This window comes from Trachinotus anak, unplaced genomic scaffold (assembly GCF_046630095.1).
Source record: "Trachinotus anak isolate AG129_WGS33_773 ecotype Australia unplaced genomic scaffold, CSIRO_AGI_Tana_v1 ptg000032l, whole genome shotgun sequence".
NCBI classification, from domain to species: Eukaryota; Metazoa; Chordata; class Actinopteri; order Carangiformes; family Carangidae; genus Trachinotus; species Trachinotus anak.
Window position 1 is genome coordinate 15,762,741 of NW_027273883.1, and position 21,342 is coordinate 15,784,082.

General features: G+C 38.9%; 4 protein-coding genes across 7 annotated transcripts; 2 read left to right on the forward strand and 2 right to left on the reverse strand.

The window, feature by feature from the left end:
* Window positions 1-625: 625 nt before the first annotated feature.
* On the reverse strand, window positions 626-5,360 carry LOC139613780 (heat shock cognate 71 kDa protein-like). Its single transcript, XM_071470677.1, has 9 exons — window positions 5,205-5,360; window positions 3,608-3,812; window positions 3,233-3,438; window positions 2,768-2,920; window positions 2,140-2,695; window positions 1,797-1,999; window positions 1,485-1,683; window positions 1,120-1,352; window positions 626-927 (listed from the first exon to the last, which is right to left on the reverse strand). Exons 2-9 carry the CDS (start codon window positions 3,810-3,812, stop codon window positions 733-735), a joined length of 1,950 nt encoding a protein of 649 aa, XP_071326778.1. The 5' UTR covers window positions 5,205-5,360; the 3' UTR covers window positions 626-732.
* A 679-nt stretch (window positions 5,361-6,039) lies between these two features.
* LOC139613792 (TBC1 domain family member 15) lies at window positions 6,040-12,202 on the reverse strand. Of its 2 annotated transcripts, XM_071470699.1 has the most exons (10): window positions 11,622-12,201; window positions 9,905-10,090; window positions 9,652-9,770; window positions 8,955-9,058; window positions 8,190-8,257; window positions 7,921-8,067; window positions 7,444-7,534; window positions 7,179-7,327; window positions 6,939-7,080; window positions 6,040-6,845 (listed from the first exon to the last, which is right to left on the reverse strand). In XM_071470699.1, exons 1-10 carry the CDS (start codon window positions 11,830-11,832, stop codon window positions 6,677-6,679), a joined length of 1,386 nt encoding a protein of 461 aa, XP_071326800.1. In that variant the 5' UTR covers window positions 11,833-12,201; the 3' UTR covers window positions 6,040-6,676. The 2 variants fall into 2 exon arrangements, with proteins under 2 accessions (XP_071326800.1, XP_071326801.1); XM_071470700.1 differs by lacking the exon at window positions 9,905-10,090 and having other exon boundaries at window positions 11,622-12,202.
* A 1,415-nt stretch (window positions 12,203-13,617) lies between these two features.
* On the forward strand, window positions 13,618-17,076 carry LOC139613808 (uncharacterized). 3 transcript variants are annotated; one of them, XM_071470724.1, is made up of 10 exons: window positions 13,618-13,703; window positions 13,868-13,919; window positions 14,055-14,123; window positions 14,264-14,420; window positions 14,520-14,552; window positions 14,713-14,751; window positions 14,849-14,975; window positions 15,178-15,252; window positions 15,491-15,572; window positions 15,676-17,076. In XM_071470724.1, exons 4-10 carry the CDS (start codon window positions 14,300-14,302, stop codon window positions 15,748-15,750), a joined length of 552 nt encoding a protein of 183 aa, XP_071326825.1. In that variant the 5' UTR covers window positions 13,618-13,703; window positions 13,868-13,919; window positions 14,055-14,123; window positions 14,264-14,299; the 3' UTR covers window positions 15,751-17,076. The 3 variants fall into 3 exon arrangements, with proteins under 3 accessions (XP_071326825.1, XP_071326824.1, XP_071326823.1); XM_071470723.1 differs by having other exon boundaries at window positions 14,055-14,420; XM_071470722.1 differs by lacking the exon at window positions 13,618-13,703 and having other exon boundaries at window positions 13,710-13,919; window positions 14,055-14,420.
* Window positions 17,077-18,450: 1,374 nt separating this feature from the next.
* Window positions 18,451-19,988, forward strand: LOC139613816 (myeloid cell surface antigen CD33-like). The gene is made up of 4 exons (XM_071470736.1): window positions 18,451-18,562; window positions 18,654-18,695; window positions 18,771-19,148; window positions 19,256-19,988. The coding sequence occupies exons 2-4, from the start codon at window positions 18,656-18,658 to the stop codon at window positions 19,525-19,527; spliced, it is 690 nt and encodes a 229-aa protein (XP_071326837.1). The 5' UTR covers window positions 18,451-18,562; window positions 18,654-18,655; the 3' UTR covers window positions 19,528-19,988.
* Window positions 19,989-21,342: the final 1,354 nt, after the last annotated feature.

Here is a 21,342-nt window from a genome sequence, read left to right on the forward strand (position 1 = left end):
CTTGTTTTCTGTAATTGTAGAGTTCAGATGTTTTTGAATTCATATTTAGGATGTATTTGTCCCACATTCAATATGTTGAGCTGTATTTGCCCTTGCTTCCTTCATCCAGCAACAGGAGACACAAGACGAAAATACGCTTCTTATTTTAACAGATGATCTTTGACAACTACAGTAACACGTTTTTTAAAATGTATTTAGATTTTCAGTGAGTACTTCTAGCTAATAAACAGGAAAAAAGATAATGATCAAAACCTTTGTGGTCTATTTACAGGAACCAGTTTTATCTTTCAAGAGCTGCAGCTTGAGTTTTCCTGTGCATACCTATTTCATGCATTGTGAATCATACTGCATACGAGTCATTTAGAAATGTAATGGTATTTTAAATCTTAAATCACAAGAAACACACTACGTTTTTTAATTCAGAATCCCACTGGTGATCTTTATTGATTTAATGTTTAGAAATCACAGACATTTATCACCTCTCAAAAAGTGAGGAGATAAATGATGAAAACTACAAACAGACTTCGATTATGTCTTAGGTGCCTGAATATTGTAATTGTGTGCAGTCAGATATAGTTGCTTGGATTTGTTAAATGTTGTAACAAGAACTTAAGTACAAACAAGCCTGTGATCAAATGTTTATTGGATGTACATTTTGGCTAAGAAAATAGCTTTAAGACAGTAAGTTTGTGGGATCAGAGATAAATACACTGTCAGCACTTTCAGCAGTGTTCAGTCGACTTCCTCAATAGTTGGGCCAGAGGAGGAGCCACCTCCAGCTCCACCAGGGAAACCACCAGGCATTCCTCCTGGCATCCCTCCAGGCATTCCTTCTGGCATACCACCCTGGTATAGCTTTGAGATGATGGGGTTGCACACTTTCTCTAGTTCCTTCTGTTGGTGATCGTACTCATCCTTCTCTGCCATCTAGTTTACAGAAGTGACAAGACTTCATTGTGACAGAATACTTAGTTTTCAAGTATAAAAACAATAATAAAGGGAAGTGGAAAGCTGTGTCACAATATTTACACAAAATTAATCTCTTTACTTTCACAATTTAAGCAAAAGAGGATCTTCTGTGTGTTCTCTACTGTGACTAGTATTTAAATGGATTTTTACCTGGTTCCTGTCCAGCCAGGCAATGACTTCGTTGCACTTGTCTACAATGGCCTTTTTGTCCTCGGGGCTGATCTTGTCTTGGAGCTTCTCGTCCTCCACAGTGCTCTTCATGTTGAAGGCCAGAGACTCAAGGGAATTCTTGGCTGTAACCTTCTCTTTCTGGACCTCGTCTTCAGCCCTAAACTGCTCCGCCTCCTGCACCATTCGCTCAATATCCTCCTTGCTCAGCCGCCCTAAGGGAGGATGAAATACAAAGCTCTGAGCCTCCTCTGCAAGATTTCTATCTCTTATTTTCTTTCAGCTTTTGTGCTACATAAGCTTTACCAAGGCTCCTGATTTAAGAAGGATTAAATATGCTCATCTACCTTTGTCATTGGTGATGGTGATCTTGTTCTCCTTTCCGGTGCTTTTGTCCACTGCAGACACATTGAGAATGCCATTGGCATCAATGTCAAAGGTCACCTCAATCTGGGGGACCCCTCTTGGAGCAGGCGGGATACCAGTCAACTCAAACTTTCCCAGAATATTATTGTCCTTAGTCATGGCTCTCTCGCCTTCATAAACCTGAAAACAATTACTCAAATTAAATTCTGATGCATCAGTGAACACTTATTTGTTATACACCGGGCCAATGGAGAGAGAACTGTTATTTCTTATTTATGTCAAGGTTTTTGTACCTGAATGAGCACGCCAGGTTGGTTGTCTGAATAGGTGGTAAAGGTCTGGGTTTGCTTGGTGGGAATGGTGGTGTTCCTTTTGATAAGGACAGTCATTACTCCTCCAGCGGTCTCAATTCCCAGGGAGAGGGGTGTTACATCCAGCAGGAGCAGGTCCTGTACATTCTCAGACTTATCACCAGCCAAGATGGCAGCTTGCACAGCTGAGAAGAGTTTCCAAATGGTGAAACTAATGCAATGATGATTATATCATAAACCACTTTATCATGTTCGAACCTTTTATACTAAAATAATAAAATAACAAGAAAACAAATATAAACCCAAATGTGGATAAGATATTCACCTGCTCCATAGGCCACAGCCTCATCAGGGTTGATACTCTTATTAAGATCACGGCCATTGAAGAAATCCTGCAGTAGCTTTTGAATCTTGGGGATACGTGTGGAGCCACCGACCAGGACAATGTCATGGATCTGGCTCTTGTCCATCTTGGCATCCCTCAGGGCCTTCTCCACAGGTTCAAGGGTTCCACGGAACAGGTCTGCATTCAGCTCCTCAAAACGAGCCCTCGTGATGGAAGTGTAGAAATCTGTTCCTTCATAGAGGGAATCGATCTCAATGCTGGCCTGGGTGCTGCTGGAGAGGGTGCGCTTAGCACGCTCACACGCTGTGCGCAGACGACGCACAGCTCGCTTGTTGTTGTTGATTTCCTTTTTGAACTTGCGCTTGAACTCAGAAATGAAGTGGTTAACCATGCGGTTGTCAAAGTCCTCCCCACCCAGGTGAGTGTCACCGGCTGTGGACTTGACCTCAAAGATGCCATCCTCAATAGTCAGGATTGACACATCAAAAGTACCACCTCCAAGGTCAAAGATAAGGACATTACGTTCACTGCCAACCTAAAGCAAATAGTAAGAATTAGTGATAGAAACATAAAATGGATCATGATTTGCAATTAATAGGTTAGTTACCTTTTTGTCCAAGCCATAAGCAATGGCTGCAGCAGTGGGCTCATTGATGATGCGCAGCACATTGAGCCCTGCAATGACTCCAGCATCTTTGGTGGCCTGACGCTGGGAGTCATTGAAGTAAGCAGGAACTGTGATAACTGCATTTGTAACAGGCTGTAAAGAGAGTAAGAGCTCGTGTCAATAAGTGTCACTTGTAGGCTCACGCTGTTCTACTTATCAATATCAATCAGTATGATTGAAAACTGTGGTTAGAGGTTGGAAGACATTTATAAAGACGTCTAAAGATGAATAAAGTACCTGCTATGATTCTGAGCTATTACATTTTAGATTTTCTGTTAAGTATAAAATTTAGAAATATAAGGTAGTGATTCCTGATAGTTTCATCATGTCATCATTACCCTTTTATCTGCATAAAACAAAATGACCATAGGTCAACCATAGTATTATACATTTGTTTTTAACTACCTTGCCAAGATAAGCTTCAGAGATCTCCTTCATTTTGGTGAGGACCATTGAGGAAATCTCCTCAGCGTAGAAGGTCTTGATCTCACCCTTGTACTCAACCTCCACCTTCGGTTTGGTTGAGTCATTCACAACCTTGAAGGGCCAATGCTTCATGTCTGACTGCACCACAGGGTCATCAAATTTACGGCCAATCAGACGCTTAGCATCTGAAGTAGATTTTAGAGAAAAAACAAGACACTGAAAGTCATGTTAAGGTCACAGTATAACAAGTATTGACTTTTCTTCTTCAGAAGGATTAGTCATCAACACAGAGAGGAGAATGAATTCTGATCACTGTTTTTGAGCCCATTATCTTGTGGATGTATCAATCCTCACCAAAGACAGTGTTGCTTGGGTTCATGGCCACCTGGTTCTTGGCAGCATCTCCAATCAGTCTCTCATTGTCTGTGAAGGCCACATAACTAGGCGTGGTCCTGTTTCCTTGGTCATTAGCTATGATCTCCACTTTGCCATGCTGGAAGATGCCCACACAGGAATATGTGGTGCCCAGATCAATGCCTACTGCGGGTCCTTTAGACATCTTTGACAAACAAAAGAAACAAGTCAATAATTGTAGCCCTTGTAATTTTGGACAGTAATCCCAGATTAGTGCATGCATTTGTCACTGCTGAATAAAGGATCAATATTCTTTCTGATTTTTATAATTGTAATTGTTTTGTACCTGGAATTTAAAAGTGTTTGTTTGTAGTATTATTTAAGGCATGTGTGTGCACCTGCATACTATATTCATCCACATGCACTGTACTTGCTACAAGCGTACCTACAAAGGTGTTATGCACATAAATCCAAATGCATATGGTGGAGTGGCATCCATGGTTTAGTGCTTTAGTGACAGGACTATATCACACTGCCCTTTAAGTCCCTCTCCACACTGCTTCTCTCCTCTCTCTCAGCAACATAACACTACAGTGTCTCAGTCAGGGTTGTGAAATTTGATTTGCTGAACCTGCAGAAGTGATCTGTGTGTATTTTCCGACAGCTGGTTCCAAATAGCTTACAGTTACTATAAAAAGTATCAGCCTATCTACATGGCAATGAATGGAGGTGGCTACAACTTCAGAAATCATTTATCAGTGACTAGTGGGAAAAATCTGCCTGGACCCTTCTAAACCAAAACCAAAAATACCCACAGAAATCTACAACTGTAAGTTGCAGTAACAAACAGACAGTATTAGATTAGTGAGGAACTCAACAAAAGCTTCTTGTTGCAACACCTCTTGAGGCTGTGGTCTGACGAACTGGCAGACTGTCACAGGAAATAGAATACTTTTTGAAAACAGAGACAAACACAAAATATGTATTCCACCAAATCAATTTAAATTTAAGAGGATCTCTTTTTTCGGTTTGTTTAATTGGTGGAAGTAGAAACTTTGCTCATTTAATGCACCAGAACTGCTGCAGCTAGACAAGGTTATTGAATTATGACTTGTTATCCAATTGTATAACACAGAGCGGAAAAGGCTGACATGCTGCAATACTGTTTCTTCACTGCATGTTCAACATACACATCTGGAACATGATGTACTGTGCTAAAAAAAAAAAAAAAACATGGAACGTGGATATAATAGTACTGTGACAAAATGATACATACACGGAGGGGGTTTATATTAGATTCTGTCATAGCCATACTGTATATCTTGTGCAGCTCACTGATTTCTTCTAGATGATCCTCAGCTAACTGTGATGGTTGTAAAATGGAAATTAATCCTTAGTGTCAAATGAGTCACTTCACTAGACAGTGTGTTTTTTTCTTGGTAGGGCTTCTGCTTTTCATGCCATTGTTTGACAGAAACCATGCAGGTCTCACTTACATGGGAACACATTTTACATGTGGCAGTTAAGCTTTTAAAGCGGCAAGCAAGACAGACTAGGAAGCCAGGCTGAATGCAATGCTTCTCATAGAAGGGGTTACCTTGCGCTGTCAGATGTTCACGACTTGAGAGATTACTGAGTTAAAGTGGTGCTTTTTTTCGCCCAGCACAAAACACCGACGCCTGAGCTCCTCTCCAGCACTCCTTTCCCTCTCCTGGAAGGCAGACTAAGAGGGCGAGTGTCTCTGCTCCCCAGTGTATATAGACCACGGTGCAGGGGGAGCCCAACTGGGTGTCAGGTGACTCCACCAAGGAAAGTTCTAGGCCCATGTTTCTCCTTCTTGACTCGATTTTCTTGAAAGAAAGCTTGTTGTTATTACCTCTGTAGTCCTCTTTTAGTTGAGCAAAGAGTAAAATTAAAAATGCCAAATGGTGTGGCTTTGATTTGACATTTAAACCAGACATGTTTGGATTATTCTGTGAGCATTTTTGTGTTATAAAACACTTATTCTCAAACATAGATAATGTTGTTCACATGCTCTATTGCCTATTAAACACTACACAATGTTAACAGTGAACTTTAAAAAAAAAAGCCTTTTAACCGTTTTGAATCCGTATCTGATCGGGGATCATGTAGTTAATCAGCAAGCAAGGTGTCAATGCATTATAGAAACTGAAGGAGTTAGCTCTCATGATTAGCTCACTTTAGAGATACACATAGTTGGCAGTAATGTGGCCTTGCTGTATGTATAAATACAGCACATATACTGCATATAAATTAAGTTTTGGTAAAGATGTACTGGTTAGGAAAAATGAACGATCTATCATTAAAAACTTAAACAAAACTTAAAGTTACTAGAGTGAATGCTGACCACCCGTATTATGTAAGGTATACAAAAAAACTGAAAACGAATATTATCAACACCACATAATAAATAATCTTCAGTAGTTTTATTGAGGTACAACTTTTACAGGTTACTAATATTATGTGTGTGTTTCATTCTGTATCTAAGACAGAGCTGTGCATTAAGTTGTCCTTCCTCTTACGGCACTTTCCCTCTGCTAGAGCTCTAAAGCTGGATGTCTATTCCTGTTACAGAGGCCTCGCTGACACATAGGCCATCTGGCATTAAATATAACTGCAGTTCATTACAGACACCACCTGTTGCGACACACCAGATCTAGTCATGCATCTACTCACACATGCCTGTAGTTGTTTTCTTCCAGCAGTTGAATATTGCATAACCCGAAAGAACAAATCTTTTAAAGCTGCAATTTTGAGGTGATAAGATCTTAAGCCTAAGCTTTTTAAATTTGTAGCAGTTCAGGAGAGCAATCAAAATGACTCACAGACTGGGTCGATCAGCTTCCACACAATAAATACTGTACATTTACCATAAACAGCAAGAACAAATCAAATTTAAGGTAAGCAGCCATCAGAACAACAGGGTGTTTTTCCCTCAGATATAAAAACTAAGACAAAAAGTATGTGCCCTCGAAATGTCAAATAGGGATTATATGTCCCTTATTAGAAATTACAGTTTCATAACATCATGTATTCAAAGAGTAGATATCACTTTAAAACAAATAAACTGCGGAGCTGATAAAGAAAGTCCTCTTCTTTGCTTTTGTGTGCTCTGCAGCGCCCATTCATATAGTCCCACGCACAGCGTTTGCAGTAGTTGTAGAAATGGTGCTCTGCTTTCTTCAGCGTGCTGTTCAGGTCCAGTGTTCCCTGAAGGCTGCACAACAAGGCAAAACATGTTGACGCAGATTCACAAATGCACAATCCCTTTTTTGTGATGAGATTTTTATGTCCTAGCATACAGACAAACCTGCTAGTAAACTGGATAAGCTGCACGTCATCTTGACACCGCAGCAGAGACTCTCTGTTCTCCAACAGGATGGCTGCGCAGATGAAGAGCTCAAAGGTGAAGTCAGTATTGATGGCCTGCAGCTGTGACTCTGAATTGTCCTCTGCAAACATCACAAGGCAAAGACACATTACTACGTTAATGTCAGACATATAAGAGGTAAATATCCTTCATTCTGCCAGTTTGAGTTCTGGGTTTCACCTGTGCTGTATTTTCTTGCCAGCCTTTCCTGATACCTGGCTCTGTCTACTTGCTGGGAGATGAGCTCCAGGTGGTCACAGCTCAGGATCTCAAACAAACGTAGTGCATCACTGTGTTCAAACTCCCTCTGGAAACCCAGCAGCAGCCACCTTAAAGAAGGGGCAAAAAGTGCATGAACATAAACAAAATGTGCATGTGGAATAAGAACACTAACCACATTCAGATTATTTTAGAATATAAATAGAGAATGGTACCAAAGATCTACCTGTGGCAGAAGGTGAAGCTCTCCATGCTGTCTGTGACTAGGTGAGTGTAAAGCTGTGGGTCTAGTTCCTTCAGCAGGGCTGCCTCCAACTCTAAAAGACATTAAACACAACTCTTTCAGGGCTTTTGCTTATCAAATGTATAGACTGTAATTTATATATATCTTATTCATTTGTTTTTTTTTTTGTCTGAATGATTTACTCAGCACAAAACCTCTTTAGGTTTATAAATATGTACACATCATATTTCTGACTGAACTATTCAGTGAAATACACAGCATGAAAAAAATGAAAGGATATATGCATGTACTGAAATTATTATTTTGTAGATAAGCTTCAATATCCTTTTTTAACCACTAGAGGGCCTGCATTTTTTGCTGTTGCGACGGGGAACAAATTTCATTTCACAACATATACATATACCTTAGAAACACAACATTTATTATACACAAAGTTGCATTTCTTTTTGATAATCTCACCTATTTTTCTGTGCAGACCATCAGCCCTGAAGTCCTTGGAGAATTTCTCCATGTAGCAGGAGAAACTCCAGAAAGTGTCAACCTCAGAGTCAAGAACCTCCAGGAAGCGGCTGCACAGGTCATTCATTCCCTGGGCATAACTGACCTCTGGATCAACAGTCAAAACAAGTGGTGCACAAACAAACCGTTAGTGTCTCTAACAGCACAACAAAGAGCCTGCCTGATCTTGTCAGTGTCAATAAACCTTGGATGGGTTGACTGTTGCTTACCTGGATGAAAAGCAGCATAGGTGATGAGGATATCTCTCAATACCAACAGATTACCTGACCCTTCACCCCTGCAGACAGATAAGTGAGCAGAATTAGATGAACACTGCAGAACTTATTCGATGTGCATTATATAGACATGACAGCTTTGCTGCTCAGAATCAGCCCATATAAGTATGAAAATAAACCACAGAGAATATATGTAATGATGTTTGTTGCTCTGTTTTATTTACAGGGCAGATAACAATGAAATTATTTATTATTTATTATTTTCTTTTTCCATTAGGAAAATAATTTGAATTTGTTTCAACATTAAATTACTTTAGTTAGTTAAATGGCTTTAATTCTTTAATATACTTAGTAAGCAGTTATTACTGATACAAATTTGCTTATTCAAACTTAAGCTCGGCATTATTTATTTTTACTTAATATTTACTATTTCTGTATATTGTACCAACATGTTTGAATTTAGGAGAGGTGGCTGCTTCTGGAGCCCTGAGGGACAGAAGACAAAATATCTTGATGCCAAATCAAGCGTGGTCTGTTTATTCCCTGTAAATCATTTAAAACATTCAACAGAAATGAACTTCAGTAGGAGATTTACATCATTTTAAGTTTTAAGGCATAAGGCATCTTTTTGTGTCAGCTGAGGTTAGTGAAAAGTGAATGATTCTTTTTAGCTGCTTTATACTAACTCCATGTCAAAGGTCAGCAATTGAACGTTTGTTGACAGAACAAAAAATGCAACAATGGCTCACAGTCACTCACTGGTAATAGCTCAGGTCTCTGTTAGTTCTCGGTACATCCTTGTCAATGATTCGTACAGCTTCCCGGAGCTCTTCCTGGTCAAAGGTAAGCCGCTCAAATAAAATCTGACAGGAAGAAGATGTAGAGAAAAAAATACATGTGACCACTATTGATTGTAATTGTAGTGTTAACCAGCTTTTGTAGAGCCCAAACATTTGACTACATTTCATATTCAACTCTATCCTCTCCTTGCACTAGAAATGGGAATAATAATGCATTAAGTGTAATCTAGTGTAAATAGTTTGTTTAAAGTGTGATCCTGTTAAAGTTGCATGTGAAGTATCACTATCTGAAATGTATCAGCTGCTCCTAAGTTCCCTCGCTCTCCAGACCCAAGTGCTCAAAACATCAGCTAGTGCAAAGAGGTCAACTGATACCGTATGTAAATAAATGACAAACACTTTGTTAAACAAAATTAGATCCTGGTGTGTTGTTTACCTAAACATGTGCTCCTCCCTCTTTAAACAATGACTCTCTTCTACCAAACAAACAAAGCCAAATAAATGTAATGGAGCTACAGAAATCTAAATAACAGAACAGAATAAGTAGAGTAAGAACAAGTAGAATGTATTGAATAGAAAAACAAACACGTGGAACACAAAAGATAAAATTCAAGTAAGTAAATCACACTTACACTAACATATTTAACTGATCTAACCTGTGCCTGAAGCTCCAAGAAAGCCAGTCTCTCCCTGACCTCCTCAGACTGGTCCTGGGTCTGTTGCTGGGTCTGTGCCTGCCTCTGGTCAAAGAACCTGACAGCTTCCACCAACTCAGCTGGAATGGAGACAGACTCAGATGTTCACAGACATTTTGAAAAAGACAAAGTAGGGCAGTGACAAAAATGAAAATTTGCCGCACTTGGGAGAAATATAACTTCCTTCACTGTGACAGTTTGTGTTTGTCTTTACCATCAGTGCCGTTAAGGTGCATGCGTACAGCTGAGGGAAGGAACTGCTGCCACTTTCTCTTCATAACCTGGTATCGTACAACCAACTGCTCCTGCAGGAGAGAGCGCTCTAAAGGTGTGGAGCCACATGGGTACATCCCAAACAGGAAACGCCACACCAGGCCACGTTCGGAGGGAGACACGCCACCTTGCCAGGGATTGGAAACCTTTTGATCATTTATGGCTGAATAAAATAAGTGATTTTGCTGTTTTTGTTTTCGAGCCAAGAGTTTGGACATGTAATTATCTTTTAGTCAAAACTAATCCTGAATGGATCACATAGAAGACGTAGACATAGCTGAGGAAAGAGAGAAGCTTAAGGAAACAAACCCTGATCCAATATTTGGTCAACTTTGTCCTGCTTTCAGAGGAGGATTTGAGATGTCTAATGTAATGTTTTGCTCCGCAGGTTCTTTAATCTTTGGTAGCCATGATTAAAGAAGGGCTGGAAAGGGCTGGAATGTGCATAAAGGTCAGAAGGCCACAGAGAGGGAGGGTGAGTTTCCACATTCCTGCTCTTAGATGATAGATTTAGTGTGATGTTTTACCCCAATGAGTGCACCTCTCTGTAGATATTTATTGTCTTGTGCCTGAATGCTGCTGAAATCTTGAGGATGTCCAGCAAGAACCTTCAGACATAGCCAATTAGCATACAGGATATTGCCGGGACCAGTTGACTGACAGTCTGAGGATGTGTTTAGAGACACATTTATGTACAGGAGACACCAGATGTATCTTCATTTGTTAGTTTCACACGCTTCACTGAGTACTTGTCTGACTGTTGAATCTCATGTGATTTTATTCATCTCCATGGAAATATCACCAACTCAACTATGTTGTCTTATCTCAGGAGTCACGCTGGAGCTCTGTGCTCGAGGGGGTCTGATGCACAATAAAATGTTAGATGTTACTGAATGGTTTGGCTGTGACTCCGCTAATGTCCTGAAGCAAAGCATCACTTGACTTACTCTTGGTCTGCAGGCAAGGTCACAATTCATTGATGCATCTGGACTCGTGAGTGACCGAGTTTAATAATTCACTGCATGGCAAAATAGTGCCAAAAGTGGACACTGTTATATTTCTCTAGACACTGAAAGTACCTGGTAATTAACAACATTTTATGAGAAGTTGTTTTTTTCTATTGAGTTGGAGAAATTTGATAAATTCAGCATAAGTTATATTTGTAGACAAATAAGTATCAGCCTTTTAGGTTTCATTCAGAATAATAACAGGCCTGAACAAAACAGTGATCAGTGTGCTAAACCGTAGGCTATATATTATTATACATCCTACTGTTGAACAGGCTGTGCCCTATAGGGTGTTAATACAGAAATATACTAATAATCTTTCAAAGTGAATTTCACTGGATTAGCAAAGACTTTATATTTGTAAATGTGCATTATGGGATTATGTAAGATTTCTGCTTGACCTGTTGTGACCCCACACTCATTTGTTTTTACTGTATTAAGTAAAAACTGAGCCTCTGGCAAATGCCTTATGTACAGTCCTTGCATATATTAGGATGTATATTTAGGAAAATACTTAAGATTGCCAGCAATCATTTTAAGTGCAGGTGCAAATCATGTGATGTTCCATATCTGCATTTTCACTACAGGTGATAATAGATAGATAGATAGATAGATAGATAGATAGATAGATAGATAGATAGATAGAGCTACCGTTTTTGAATATATGCATCCTCAGTCTTGACTCGTCGACCCTGCCCTCTGCGTCCATGATCCCAGGTAAGGTGAGGCGTGCGCCGGGCAGCGCAGGAGAGCTGACCGCTGCCACCCTCCTCTGGGAGGGGACATGTGGTTGGTGACTGTCCGATGAGCTCGTCTCTTCTCCCGCTGCCTGCCGTGGGCCCCCATTATTCAGGTTGTCCATGTGTGTCTGACAGTGTTAACACCACCCCCAGGTAAAGGAGAGCTGCATCCACAGAGACGTAACAGGCGACAAACTGTCATCCTCCCGTGACGCCACCGCTCCCTAGACAATGCGTCTCTTCCCGAAAACCATCTCCCTGTGCGACGGAGCTGCGGCGGAACCAGCTGGAACTGATTTCTTCCGACGGCTTCGAGTCCGTCAAGATCGCAGAACTTGTTGAATCGGTTCTAAAAGACCAATTCCAGCTTTGTTTACTCTCATGCAGCCATCTGGGAGTCATATGACTGTACCTTGAGATCCGAGTTTGGCCCACATTCCAGGTGGAGTCCGGACTTCAGTGCCAAAGTTCACTCTGGATTTGAGAGCGTGTCTAACTCCACCCAGTGGTTTAACAGCATCGAGCACAAGTTTCTTAAAGCAGCTTGTATCCCATCAATAGTCTCGACGGGTCAGACTGTCCCCCAAACATCATTTTTATCACTTTAAATATGGTTATTAAACTTGATAGTAAAAAGACACACAAATCAGTCACTTATCACTCACTTATCACTTATTAGAGCAATTAATTAATATTAATCAATATTAAATTAAGAAACCCAGGGATAGCAGCTGCTTATCAATCCCTTATAGGATTTCGTAATTGTGAGGTACAAGGGGGAGCAAAATATTTTATATTGGGAAAAAATAAAGTACATTTAGGCAACTGAACAGGCTAAATTAATTCACTGCCCATGACAAAGCAGTTCAATGGAAATTTAAGTTCTTGACCTGATCTTCCCCCACTTTCAAAGTCTATATTATAAAAAATGAAGGGGCAATTGATCACTGTAATTGTTCCACCTGTCCATACTACCTGCAAGATTCTCTCTTATTATAGAAATTTAAATGGAAGCGATGTGGACATCCACAATCGTCTTTCAGTACAAAAATACATTCTAAAGTTCAGTTGAAGTTAATATGAAGCATCTGATTTAGACAAATCAAGTAGTTACCTTGCAAAGTCACTGGCTTTTTTTTTAGAAGAGTGAAATTCCCTCTCTGTGCCTTCGTGAACTGTGTCTCCTTGCAGAGTAACTAGGTGCTTAAAAGTCTCTGAAAGATAACTCTGTGTCACTTATAGGGAGACCTCACATTAGTTTCAGCTAAACTTTAGAAAAAAAGGAGGACTCTGGATTTTGAACCTATCCTTTAATTCAGATACAAAGCAATTGATCAACACATACTTGAAATTATTGTGTGGCAGATATGACATCAACAATAGGCTTATTGTAGAAATGCTAAATAAATCTGTTGCAGTGGAACAAATACACACAATAGCTGGCAGCAAAGTCGAGCCTTTTGCTGAACCACTCTGTATTATTCTCAGGTCACCACACATTTCTCTTGGATGCTACCAAATTTGGCCACTTCCTCCTCCACACTGGGAGAAGGAAGTTTACTGAAAGGGTCAAGGGTTAAGGTTCAAACATAAGAGTTGCCATCACCACTTCCCATTAATAAGAGGCTTCAACAGAAGGCCACCACACTATATGTCACAATGACTGAAGAATGAGCTGAACTGATACAAATAACTGTGTTTACTTGCAAAGACGTCTTTCATGTCTTCACACCTTGGAGCCTCTGAGGTGTAAAAATACACAATCAATATTCTTGATGCATATTTCTGTAACATTTGCCCTCAAACTCAATAAGAAAGTTATACAAAAGTCAGTGTTTTCTTTTCTGTCATAACTTCCTTTTTTTTCCTTTTTGCAATTCATTATTTCTGAGTAACAGGAAGCACACCCAAAAATTTCACATTAGTGCTAAGATCTAGTACATTTTGACTAAACACAGCAAAGCGGTAAAACCTTTTCTGGGTCCCTCTTACAGTGAGTATTTACTTTGTGCTGTAAAAGGCAGGATACAGGCAATTTAACTCCAGAACTTGGTGGTATATGTCTACCATATGTGATAGATAACTGCTGTACAACTTAACTATCGCTAGGATTTCAGGATTATGTCAATTAACCTCAGAATGTTTTTCCTGGATCAGATGAAGCTGCCAGGTTTGATCAGTCTCATATCTATCCTGGCCTCTTCAAAAGGTGGGTCACATGTTGTGTTTAAGTTTTTTATTTTATTCCATGAAGTATTAACTTTAATTAAAAATATACAAATGATATAAATTCTGATAATAACATAATAATATAAATTCTGGTTTGGTTTGGTTTTGAACACAGGTCAAGGCTGGAATATTACTGTCCCTCAAAGGATTATTGCAAAACTGGGCTCAAACGTGACCATACCATGTAATTTTTCCTATCCGGATACATGCCACACTGATAATGTTGAAGTTTACTGGAAAACATTTGATAAAGCTATTGACATCAATGACAATGACAAAAACCCTTTTGTTTATCATCCAATCGAAAATTTGACACTTGAAAAGTACAAAGGAAGGACCAGGCTTGTTGGAAATAAAAATATGAGAGACTGCTCCCTCGAGATCCTAAACGTCACAGAAACTATATCAAACATCTATATGAGACTTGTTGTAAAGGACAAATACAGTTTCAAACGTAACACTGTCTCCATTTCTTTGTCTGGTAAGAATTTCAGTATAATATTCAAAATATAATTAAAATTATAATGATATGCTTGAGTAAGGGGACATTGAAGTAATATTTCATGTGTTTCTTCCACAGAGACAGGTGATTCATCAGTAAATTCTGGCAAGGGTACAACCTTTAAGTTTTTATTATGTTATTTACATTTAAAAAAAATTATTTCTGTACTCCTCAGTTTGCCAATATGCTATATAATATTTCAGTTCACACTGTACCACAGAGAAAAATGTAATCCTAATGAAAACTGTCGCAAATAATTTTGTTTTTGTAGGTGTTACAAGTAGCCCATATGTCGATGCACCAACAGACAGTAAGTTTTCATGTTCACACTGATTGTCTCAAACTAAAATTTGAAACACCACAATTTGTTATTCAGTTTCCTTCACTGAAGAAATCACTGTTCGCAGCAACTCCCCAAATGACTGACATGGCCCAGAAGATTTCAATGATGCACGTGACGATCTTCATATCAGTTTCTGCACTTCTGGTCATCATTATTATCAGTGGAATCTTCTGTTACATAAAACACAAAAGGTAACCTCCCTTTCAGATTAGATTTAGATCATTTGTAAACTTAGCATGGGGCTTGCAAGTCAACTAGGCTGTTTCAACTTCACTGTGCAGAATGGTCAATATCTGGGCTGGTCTAATGTCTTTGCTTTTATTTATAATCACTTCCAGTAATTTACCAGCAATAATTCTTTTTTATTTTTTTATTATTATTTTTTTTTTACAGGTCATCGTCTTTCACCAGGGAGGAATCTGGCTATTATGCAAATTTTAGCGGAGCATCATTAAACCAAGCCCAAAGGTTTGTTTTATGATACAATGGTTAAATTATTAGAAGAGAAATGTTATGTTTCATTACTGTGTATATGAGCATGAGCAATATAAACCAAAGTTTTGTACTTGACACATGAAGATTATAGATGTTTGTTGATAGTTATGACTCTGGATACGTACATGTGAATTGACACACTGTTAATAACACATTTCTGATTTCCTGTATGTCAAATTTGAAACAAAACAAGTCTTTTTTGTCTTTTCAGAGAAGCATCTAGCAAAAATCATGAAAACAAGAAACTTTCTGGACTGACGGCCATTGACGAACCTGTCTATGTCAATACTGAGGTACAATGCCCCCACTCATTTTTGTTTTAATATCCTGACAAGATAGTAGCAAGGCAAAACTTTAAAAGCTAACCTCGTTGTAACCCAGCTTCTGTCTTTGCAGGCCCTCACAGGTCAGATGGATCAAAGTATGGATCACATGGACAATGTATATGCAAATGTGGATTATTCAAAATAGTACAAACGATGCATCTCACAAATCTATTTGGACTAAAACTTTGTCATTAGTGCAGTCTTGTTTTGTGCAAACATTTGGTGTGGTGTGTAGAATGGATGACAACAGGATTATCTCATGCCATTGCAAAACAAAGAAAAGCAGTTACAATTATTCTTTATTTATGGACTCATAGTTGCAGGAACAGTGAGAGGCCAGCCAGGAATGGTTTTGTACAAGAACATCTACTTTACACAAAAATATTCACTCAGAAGAGAGGCTCGGAGACTGACACAAAATGGTCTGTTCTTGCTAGAGCTCCAGAGAAAAGGGTGAAAGAGGACATGTAAAACTATACTGAGGTGGTTTTCGTAGTCGCTTGCAGTCGTTTCACATCTCTTTCAGTTTGGTGTCTTGCTCCTTTGTGTTTCTTATCATTTTTCCACGGCTCACTCGAGTCTCTAGCATGAATCTGAGACATACAAGTATCCTGAGACATACAAATGTCCCCTCGCAGGCCTGCCATTAATGTTTACTTCAAAATCAACTGTAGTAATGAGTGTCATACCATAACCATGCTTTATTTTCCAGAACTACAATCTTTCCATAGCTGTTCAATATATTAAATTTGGAGCTGGACTTAAAAAAAAAATCAGTCTGCGATTCTGCAGACGTGTTCTGCATCAGCATTCTTCAGCTTACCTGCTTCACAGCCTAAGAGTCTATCAGCATCCCCATGTAGCTGTTGAGCATAACAAGATCATAATCAGTAGGGATGTAAGTAAAAACATATTAATGTGTATCACAACTTATAAAAAACTGACTTTTCATTCAAGACTGTTGCCTTAAATGATATAGGATCATCAGATGTTTTTCATGGTTGTTTTTTATTGTTTATATGCTATAAACCCGTCATATCAAGCATTTAGCACATGAGTTTTGCAAGCTGTTTGTTACACCTCCTGACTAGTGTTCTTTTTTCTGTTGAATTTATTCATGTAATCTTCCAAATAAGTCTAAAGATGCAGAGGGAGGAGTCATTTTGTATACTGAATTTCTCAACACATTTGCCAATTAACTTCCTGTGCTATCTGTGCTGGGGCCCAAACTTCCGTTTTCTTTTTTCAATTCAATTTTCTATCCAGATATTAGATTATTACTTGTAATGTCATTTAATTTAAGGACGTCATCAAAAAGAAAGAGTTAAAAGTAAATGTTGTTGCTTGGTCTGTGGTCTACAGCAAACCCCCCACCCCCCACCCCCCCCACCCCCCCCCCACCCCCCAACCCACCTGTCCCCTCCTGCAATGCAACTGTGGAAATGCCTGTAGTAAATAAAGCAGAAGTTTGTGAAGCTGTTAATGTTGTTACTGTCTTCAGTTTTTTGGTTTCATATAAGAAAGCAGTAGTTGCAGAGGTCTTTAAGTCCTTGAACTGTGTATTCACTCCCTGAATTCACTCTTGAACTATGTCACATACGCTGACTTTTGACGCCACATGAAGAAAATATTATATAGAGTATATATATATATATATATATATAACCTATAAGAGTATTGGGCAGCGTCACCTTGAATGATCTCACGATTGTACACTTACTTGCGCATGCCCCACAAAATGTGACAGTAACAGTGGCAAGTGTGAAAAAAAAATAAAAACCTCACCAAGAGTGACAAAAGAAATAAAGTGAATGTACTGGTACTCACTCCACCAAAAGAAGATTCAAAGTTACTGGTTAATCATGACTAGCAGCTGCGCTAATCAATACAAGAAATAATTACATTATTATAATTATTATGAATAAAATGAATGTTTTCATTATTGAAAATAACAAAATCCATACATGTCACTGCAAATAGCCTTAGGAAGCTAATTTACACCAACCAAAGGCAGGAATAAAGAATAAGACTTTCTCGACCTTGGTTGTATCAGTGTCTCACATACTTGGCAATCGCTTATCATCATAGCTGACAGTCTGTTGTCTTCCCATGGTTTGATTCTCTGTTTCACAATTTTTTATTGTGGAGCTAGTTTTTCATGCATCTCCTGATTGTCATTCCTCTTATGTGACGGACCAAACTAAACATAAACCTTTAAAGCACCATGCAAGAACTTTAACTAGGCTACTGCTACTGTCCCATACTTTACATAGGACACTTTGCTGTCATACTGAATATGCCATTTTTCTTTGTGAGGTTTTATGATCTAATTTGACTGGCCATCACGTGACTTTTCACAATTTGACCTGAACAGCTAAGTTGTGACATTTAGGAATGAAAACTTCCCCTATGTTGGTTTCCTCAAAATGACATGTGGTTAACTGTGGCATATCCAACAAAAATAACAAAAATCCTTAGAATAACTGAAATATAATTGTTTTATTTTACCAATAAACAATAAATTATGTTATCTTTTTCTCTATTGCAGGTTGTTGGCCCTCATTGGTTAGCCCCAGGGTCTTGAGAATAAAAAATGTCTCTCTCTCAGCAGTGGCAAACTGTAGCTTGTGTGCATGTTAGGAACTCTGTGTTCTCTGACGTTTCTTCCCATATTCATTTATCTGTTAAAAATGTATCAGAACAGTAATATGTTAAAACAATGAACAAACAGAAGAAAATAATCAGCACTGAAACAGCTTCTGTTTCCAAGGCTGATGTAGCAGTATAACCACTAAATTCTCACACTATGACCTCAATGCTTTGTAAAACGTTTGGCAACAGTTGCAACTTCAAAAAAGGGTGAAGCTAGACTATATATAGCACACAAAGACACTGAACCAATGTCACAAGCACTGCAAGTAAAGGCATATACATTCAACTGTCATAAGGAGTCAGAGGTGAGTGATTTATCGGTATATGTGCAGAAATACAATAGAAATACAGTATCCTCGTTGTCTTTATGCTTTTTTTCTGACTTTTTTCCATCAGTGATGGAGCTGAAGTTGTGGCTTTGCTTTCTGTTGTCCCAAGGTGAGTTTCAAGTTCTGTTGTATAAATGCTTCACCTTGCTCTCAGTGATAAATCAATGTTCTTTCTTATTTTCAGTGACCCATGGTGTCCAGTCCTCTCGTGGCCAGTGGACAGCAAAAATACCAACAACCATTCCTGCTCTGCAGGGCTCCTGTGTGGTTATTCCCTGCATCTACACTTACCCCAAGCCAATCTCAAAGAAAATACTTAACAGGTGGAGAGGATTCTGGAGAAAAGAGAACAAGATTATCTCGACCAGTCTCCCCAAATGGAAAATGACCAATGAGTACAAAAAACGAACCCAGTTTTTTGGAGATCTGAAATCACGCAACTGCACCATGCTGCTGGACGCTGTCAGGACGACTGATATTGGCCCATTCTACTTCAGGATTGAAATGCCGCAGTACAAAAGCTTCTCCTACACAAAAAACACCGTATCCATTGATGTTACAAGTGAGCATTGTATAGATTATTTGAGTGATTTTAAAGGCAACATATTGTTAATGATCTTGAATTCATTGTATTATGAGTCATGTTGGTATAATATTTAATCTCTGCAGGTGATCCACAGCCTCCATCTCTGTCCTTGAGGGTGACTGATAAAGTCACTGCCTCCTGTTCTGTGTCTCACTCCTGCCCATCTTTTCCCCCTAAATTCTCCTGGAGTCGCTCTGGAGCCGTCACGAGCCGGTCAAAGAGGCTGAATGACTGGAAGTGGGAAACAGTGTCAGCCCTGACCTTTAAACCTCTACCCCTTGACTTCAAAATACCTTTGAATTGCACAGTGCAATACAGAGGAGGTAAGCAGGCAATGAACTCCACAAGAATATGATGTAAGCCCAGGGCATGTCCCTTAATATCTCCTTTCATTCTGTATGGTAAATGAGTTCACAAGTCATGTACTGTGCGACATATAAATGTAATATCTTACCATCTTCGTGTTTGCTCAGATGTTGACAGCTGATCCTGTCCACTCTGAAAGGGAGAGATATTACTCTGCTATCTGGTATGATAACAGAGATACTGTTAGACCACATGTACAAACTACAGAAAATGTCTGCACTGTGAATTAGGAAAACAATCTGTCAATTCAGAAACACACTCTGCACTGACCAGAGGTGACTGTCTGTTCTCTTTAATCAGCATCACTTTCATGATAAATCATCTGCCAGCTTATATGCATTAATAGAAATCAGAACAGTTTGAGTCCAGAAATGCATCATTGTTTAAGGCTTTGAATATGATCAGTGTAATTTTATTTTTTCAATAACATTAAATACTATCTAAATGCAACTGTGTTTGTGTGTTTACTGTGTTTGATATATATGTTTATATGTTTATATGTTTGTTTTTTTAAAAGATGGGGAAAGATGTTCCTTAAGAATGCTGTCTGTCTATTAAAATAAACTTGGTGTTTGAATGTGGTTTCACTATGATTCTGCATGAACCACCACAGCTTTAGTAATATGGACATGTGCAATAAATGTAGAGGGTCTCTCTTTTTCATAAAAAAATTAAAACATGAAATGTGTGTACTATCAAACCACACACATCTTTTAAAACAAATGAGAAAAAGATGACAGCCCTGATACATGTGAGCAACATATAGACATAACTTAACTGACCTTACATTATCACGATTCCCACCCCGTCTTAGTGATCTTGTTCTTTGTGCCCCTGTATGCTACAGTCTCACTCCATCAGTGACCTGAATTATATGGAGCTTTTATCGACTGTCATTCCTCAGTCATCCACCAGATGCCCTCAGACCCTCCCCCCTGCCCCAGTTACTTGAACTTCCCCGGATAGTTCACACACCAGTTCCCAGTTTCCCAAAGATTCCCCAGATCATAGTAAATGTGTTGTCCTTTGTGCTGTTCATGCTGTGGATTCACAGTTCTTGGCACCTTATCTGTTTGCCTGTAAGACTCAGTCATTGTTTCATTAAAGTCCCCTGCCTGCTTCTCTGCACTTGGGTCATTTGTGCACCAGCTGCAACATCAGCACAGTTACATGAGGGTGTGCATCTCCCCATCCCCCTATCTTAACCAACACATATATATATATCTATATTTTATTTAATCAGAGAATGAGATCTAATTTACAAGTGAGACCTGAGTACATCAAATAAAGTAAATGATAAGAAATATTAATAGCAGAGATCCAAAATTTCAGTGATTTAAATAAACATTTAAATTTAAACTAAGGTGATTTAAATATATATTCAGATATAAAACCAACAGTGAGTTTGTCTGTTTTTGAAACATGTGAGACTGTACGCCTATCTATCAGCTAAAATGGAGGCAGCTTCCTCTTTGCCTTCCTGTCAATTTCCTATTAACACACTCACCCCCCTTGAGAGTTTTTCTACATTGACCTGGGCACATGCAGGATGTTTTTACTTTCTTTGTCTTCCCTAATCTACTACAACAATCTGTGAGGCTACGTGAAAGTGGTGCAGTCAGGCAAGCACATCCATTTACAATACGGACTTTCTTAAACTTAAATAGTTAATACTGCATCGACATTATTCTTCCCCTGTAATTTTACATTATGATGTTTGAACTCTTACTCTAAAATGCGTCTGTATTGTGCTGCTGTTCTGTAACAGAGCACAGTGAGCCTGTTGCTTTTACAGCAGTGCACA

What these genes read in the sequence shown, in the direction of transcription:
- LOC139613792 (XM_071470699.1), bottom strand. Translation starts at nt 11,832, where the DNA reads ATGGACAACCTGAATAATGGGGGCCCACGGCAGGCAGCGGGAGAAGAG. An exon ending in GCACCTTAACGGCACTGATG is followed by an intron (nt 9,771 to 9,904) that starts GTAAAGACAAAC and finishes TCTCCATTCCAG; the next exon opens with CTGAGTTGGTGGAAGCTGTC. An exon ending in AGAGACCTGAGCTATTACCA is followed by an intron (nt 8,258 to 8,954) that starts GTGAGTGACTGT and finishes ATCTGTCTGCAG; the next exon opens with GGGTGAAGGGTCAGGTAATC.
- LOC139613816 (XM_071470736.1), top strand. Translation starts at nt 18,656, where the DNA reads ATGGAGCTGAAGTTGTGGCTTTGCTTTCTGTTGTCCCAAG. An exon ending in TTGCTTTCTGTTGTCCCAAG is followed by an intron (nt 18,696 to 18,770) that starts GTGAGTTTCAAG and finishes TCTTATTTTCAG; the next exon opens with TGACCCATGGTGTCCAGTCC. An exon ending in CGTATCCATTGATGTTACAA is followed by an intron (nt 19,149 to 19,255) that starts GTGAGCATTGTA and finishes TAATCTCTGCAG; the next exon opens with GTGATCCACAGCCTCCATCT.
- LOC139613780 (XM_071470677.1), bottom strand. Translation starts at nt 3,812, where the DNA reads ATGTCTAAAGGACCCGCAGTAGGCATTGATCTGGGCACCACATATTCC. An exon ending in CCCAAGCAACACTGTCTTTG is followed by an intron (nt 3,439 to 3,607) that starts GTGAGGATTGAT and finishes AATCTACTTCAG; the next exon opens with ATGCTAAGCGTCTGATTGGC. An exon ending in CACCATCACCAATGACAAAG is followed by an intron (nt 1,353 to 1,484) that starts GTAGATGAGCAT and finishes ATCCTCCCTTAG; the next exon opens with GGCGGCTGAGCAAGGAGGAT.
- LOC139613808 (XM_071470722.1), top strand. Translation starts at nt 13,832, where the DNA reads ATGTCAATTAACCTCAGAATGTTTTTCCTGGATCAGATGAAGCTGCCA. An exon ending in TGTTACATAAAACACAAAAG is followed by an intron (nt 14,976 to 15,177) that starts GTAACCTCCCTT and finishes TTTTTTTTACAG; the next exon opens with GTCATCGTCTTTCACCAGGG. An exon ending in CTGTCTATGTCAATACTGAG is followed by an intron (nt 15,573 to 15,675) that starts GTACAATGCCCC and finishes CTGTCTTTGCAG; the next exon opens with GCCCTCACAGGTCAGATGGA.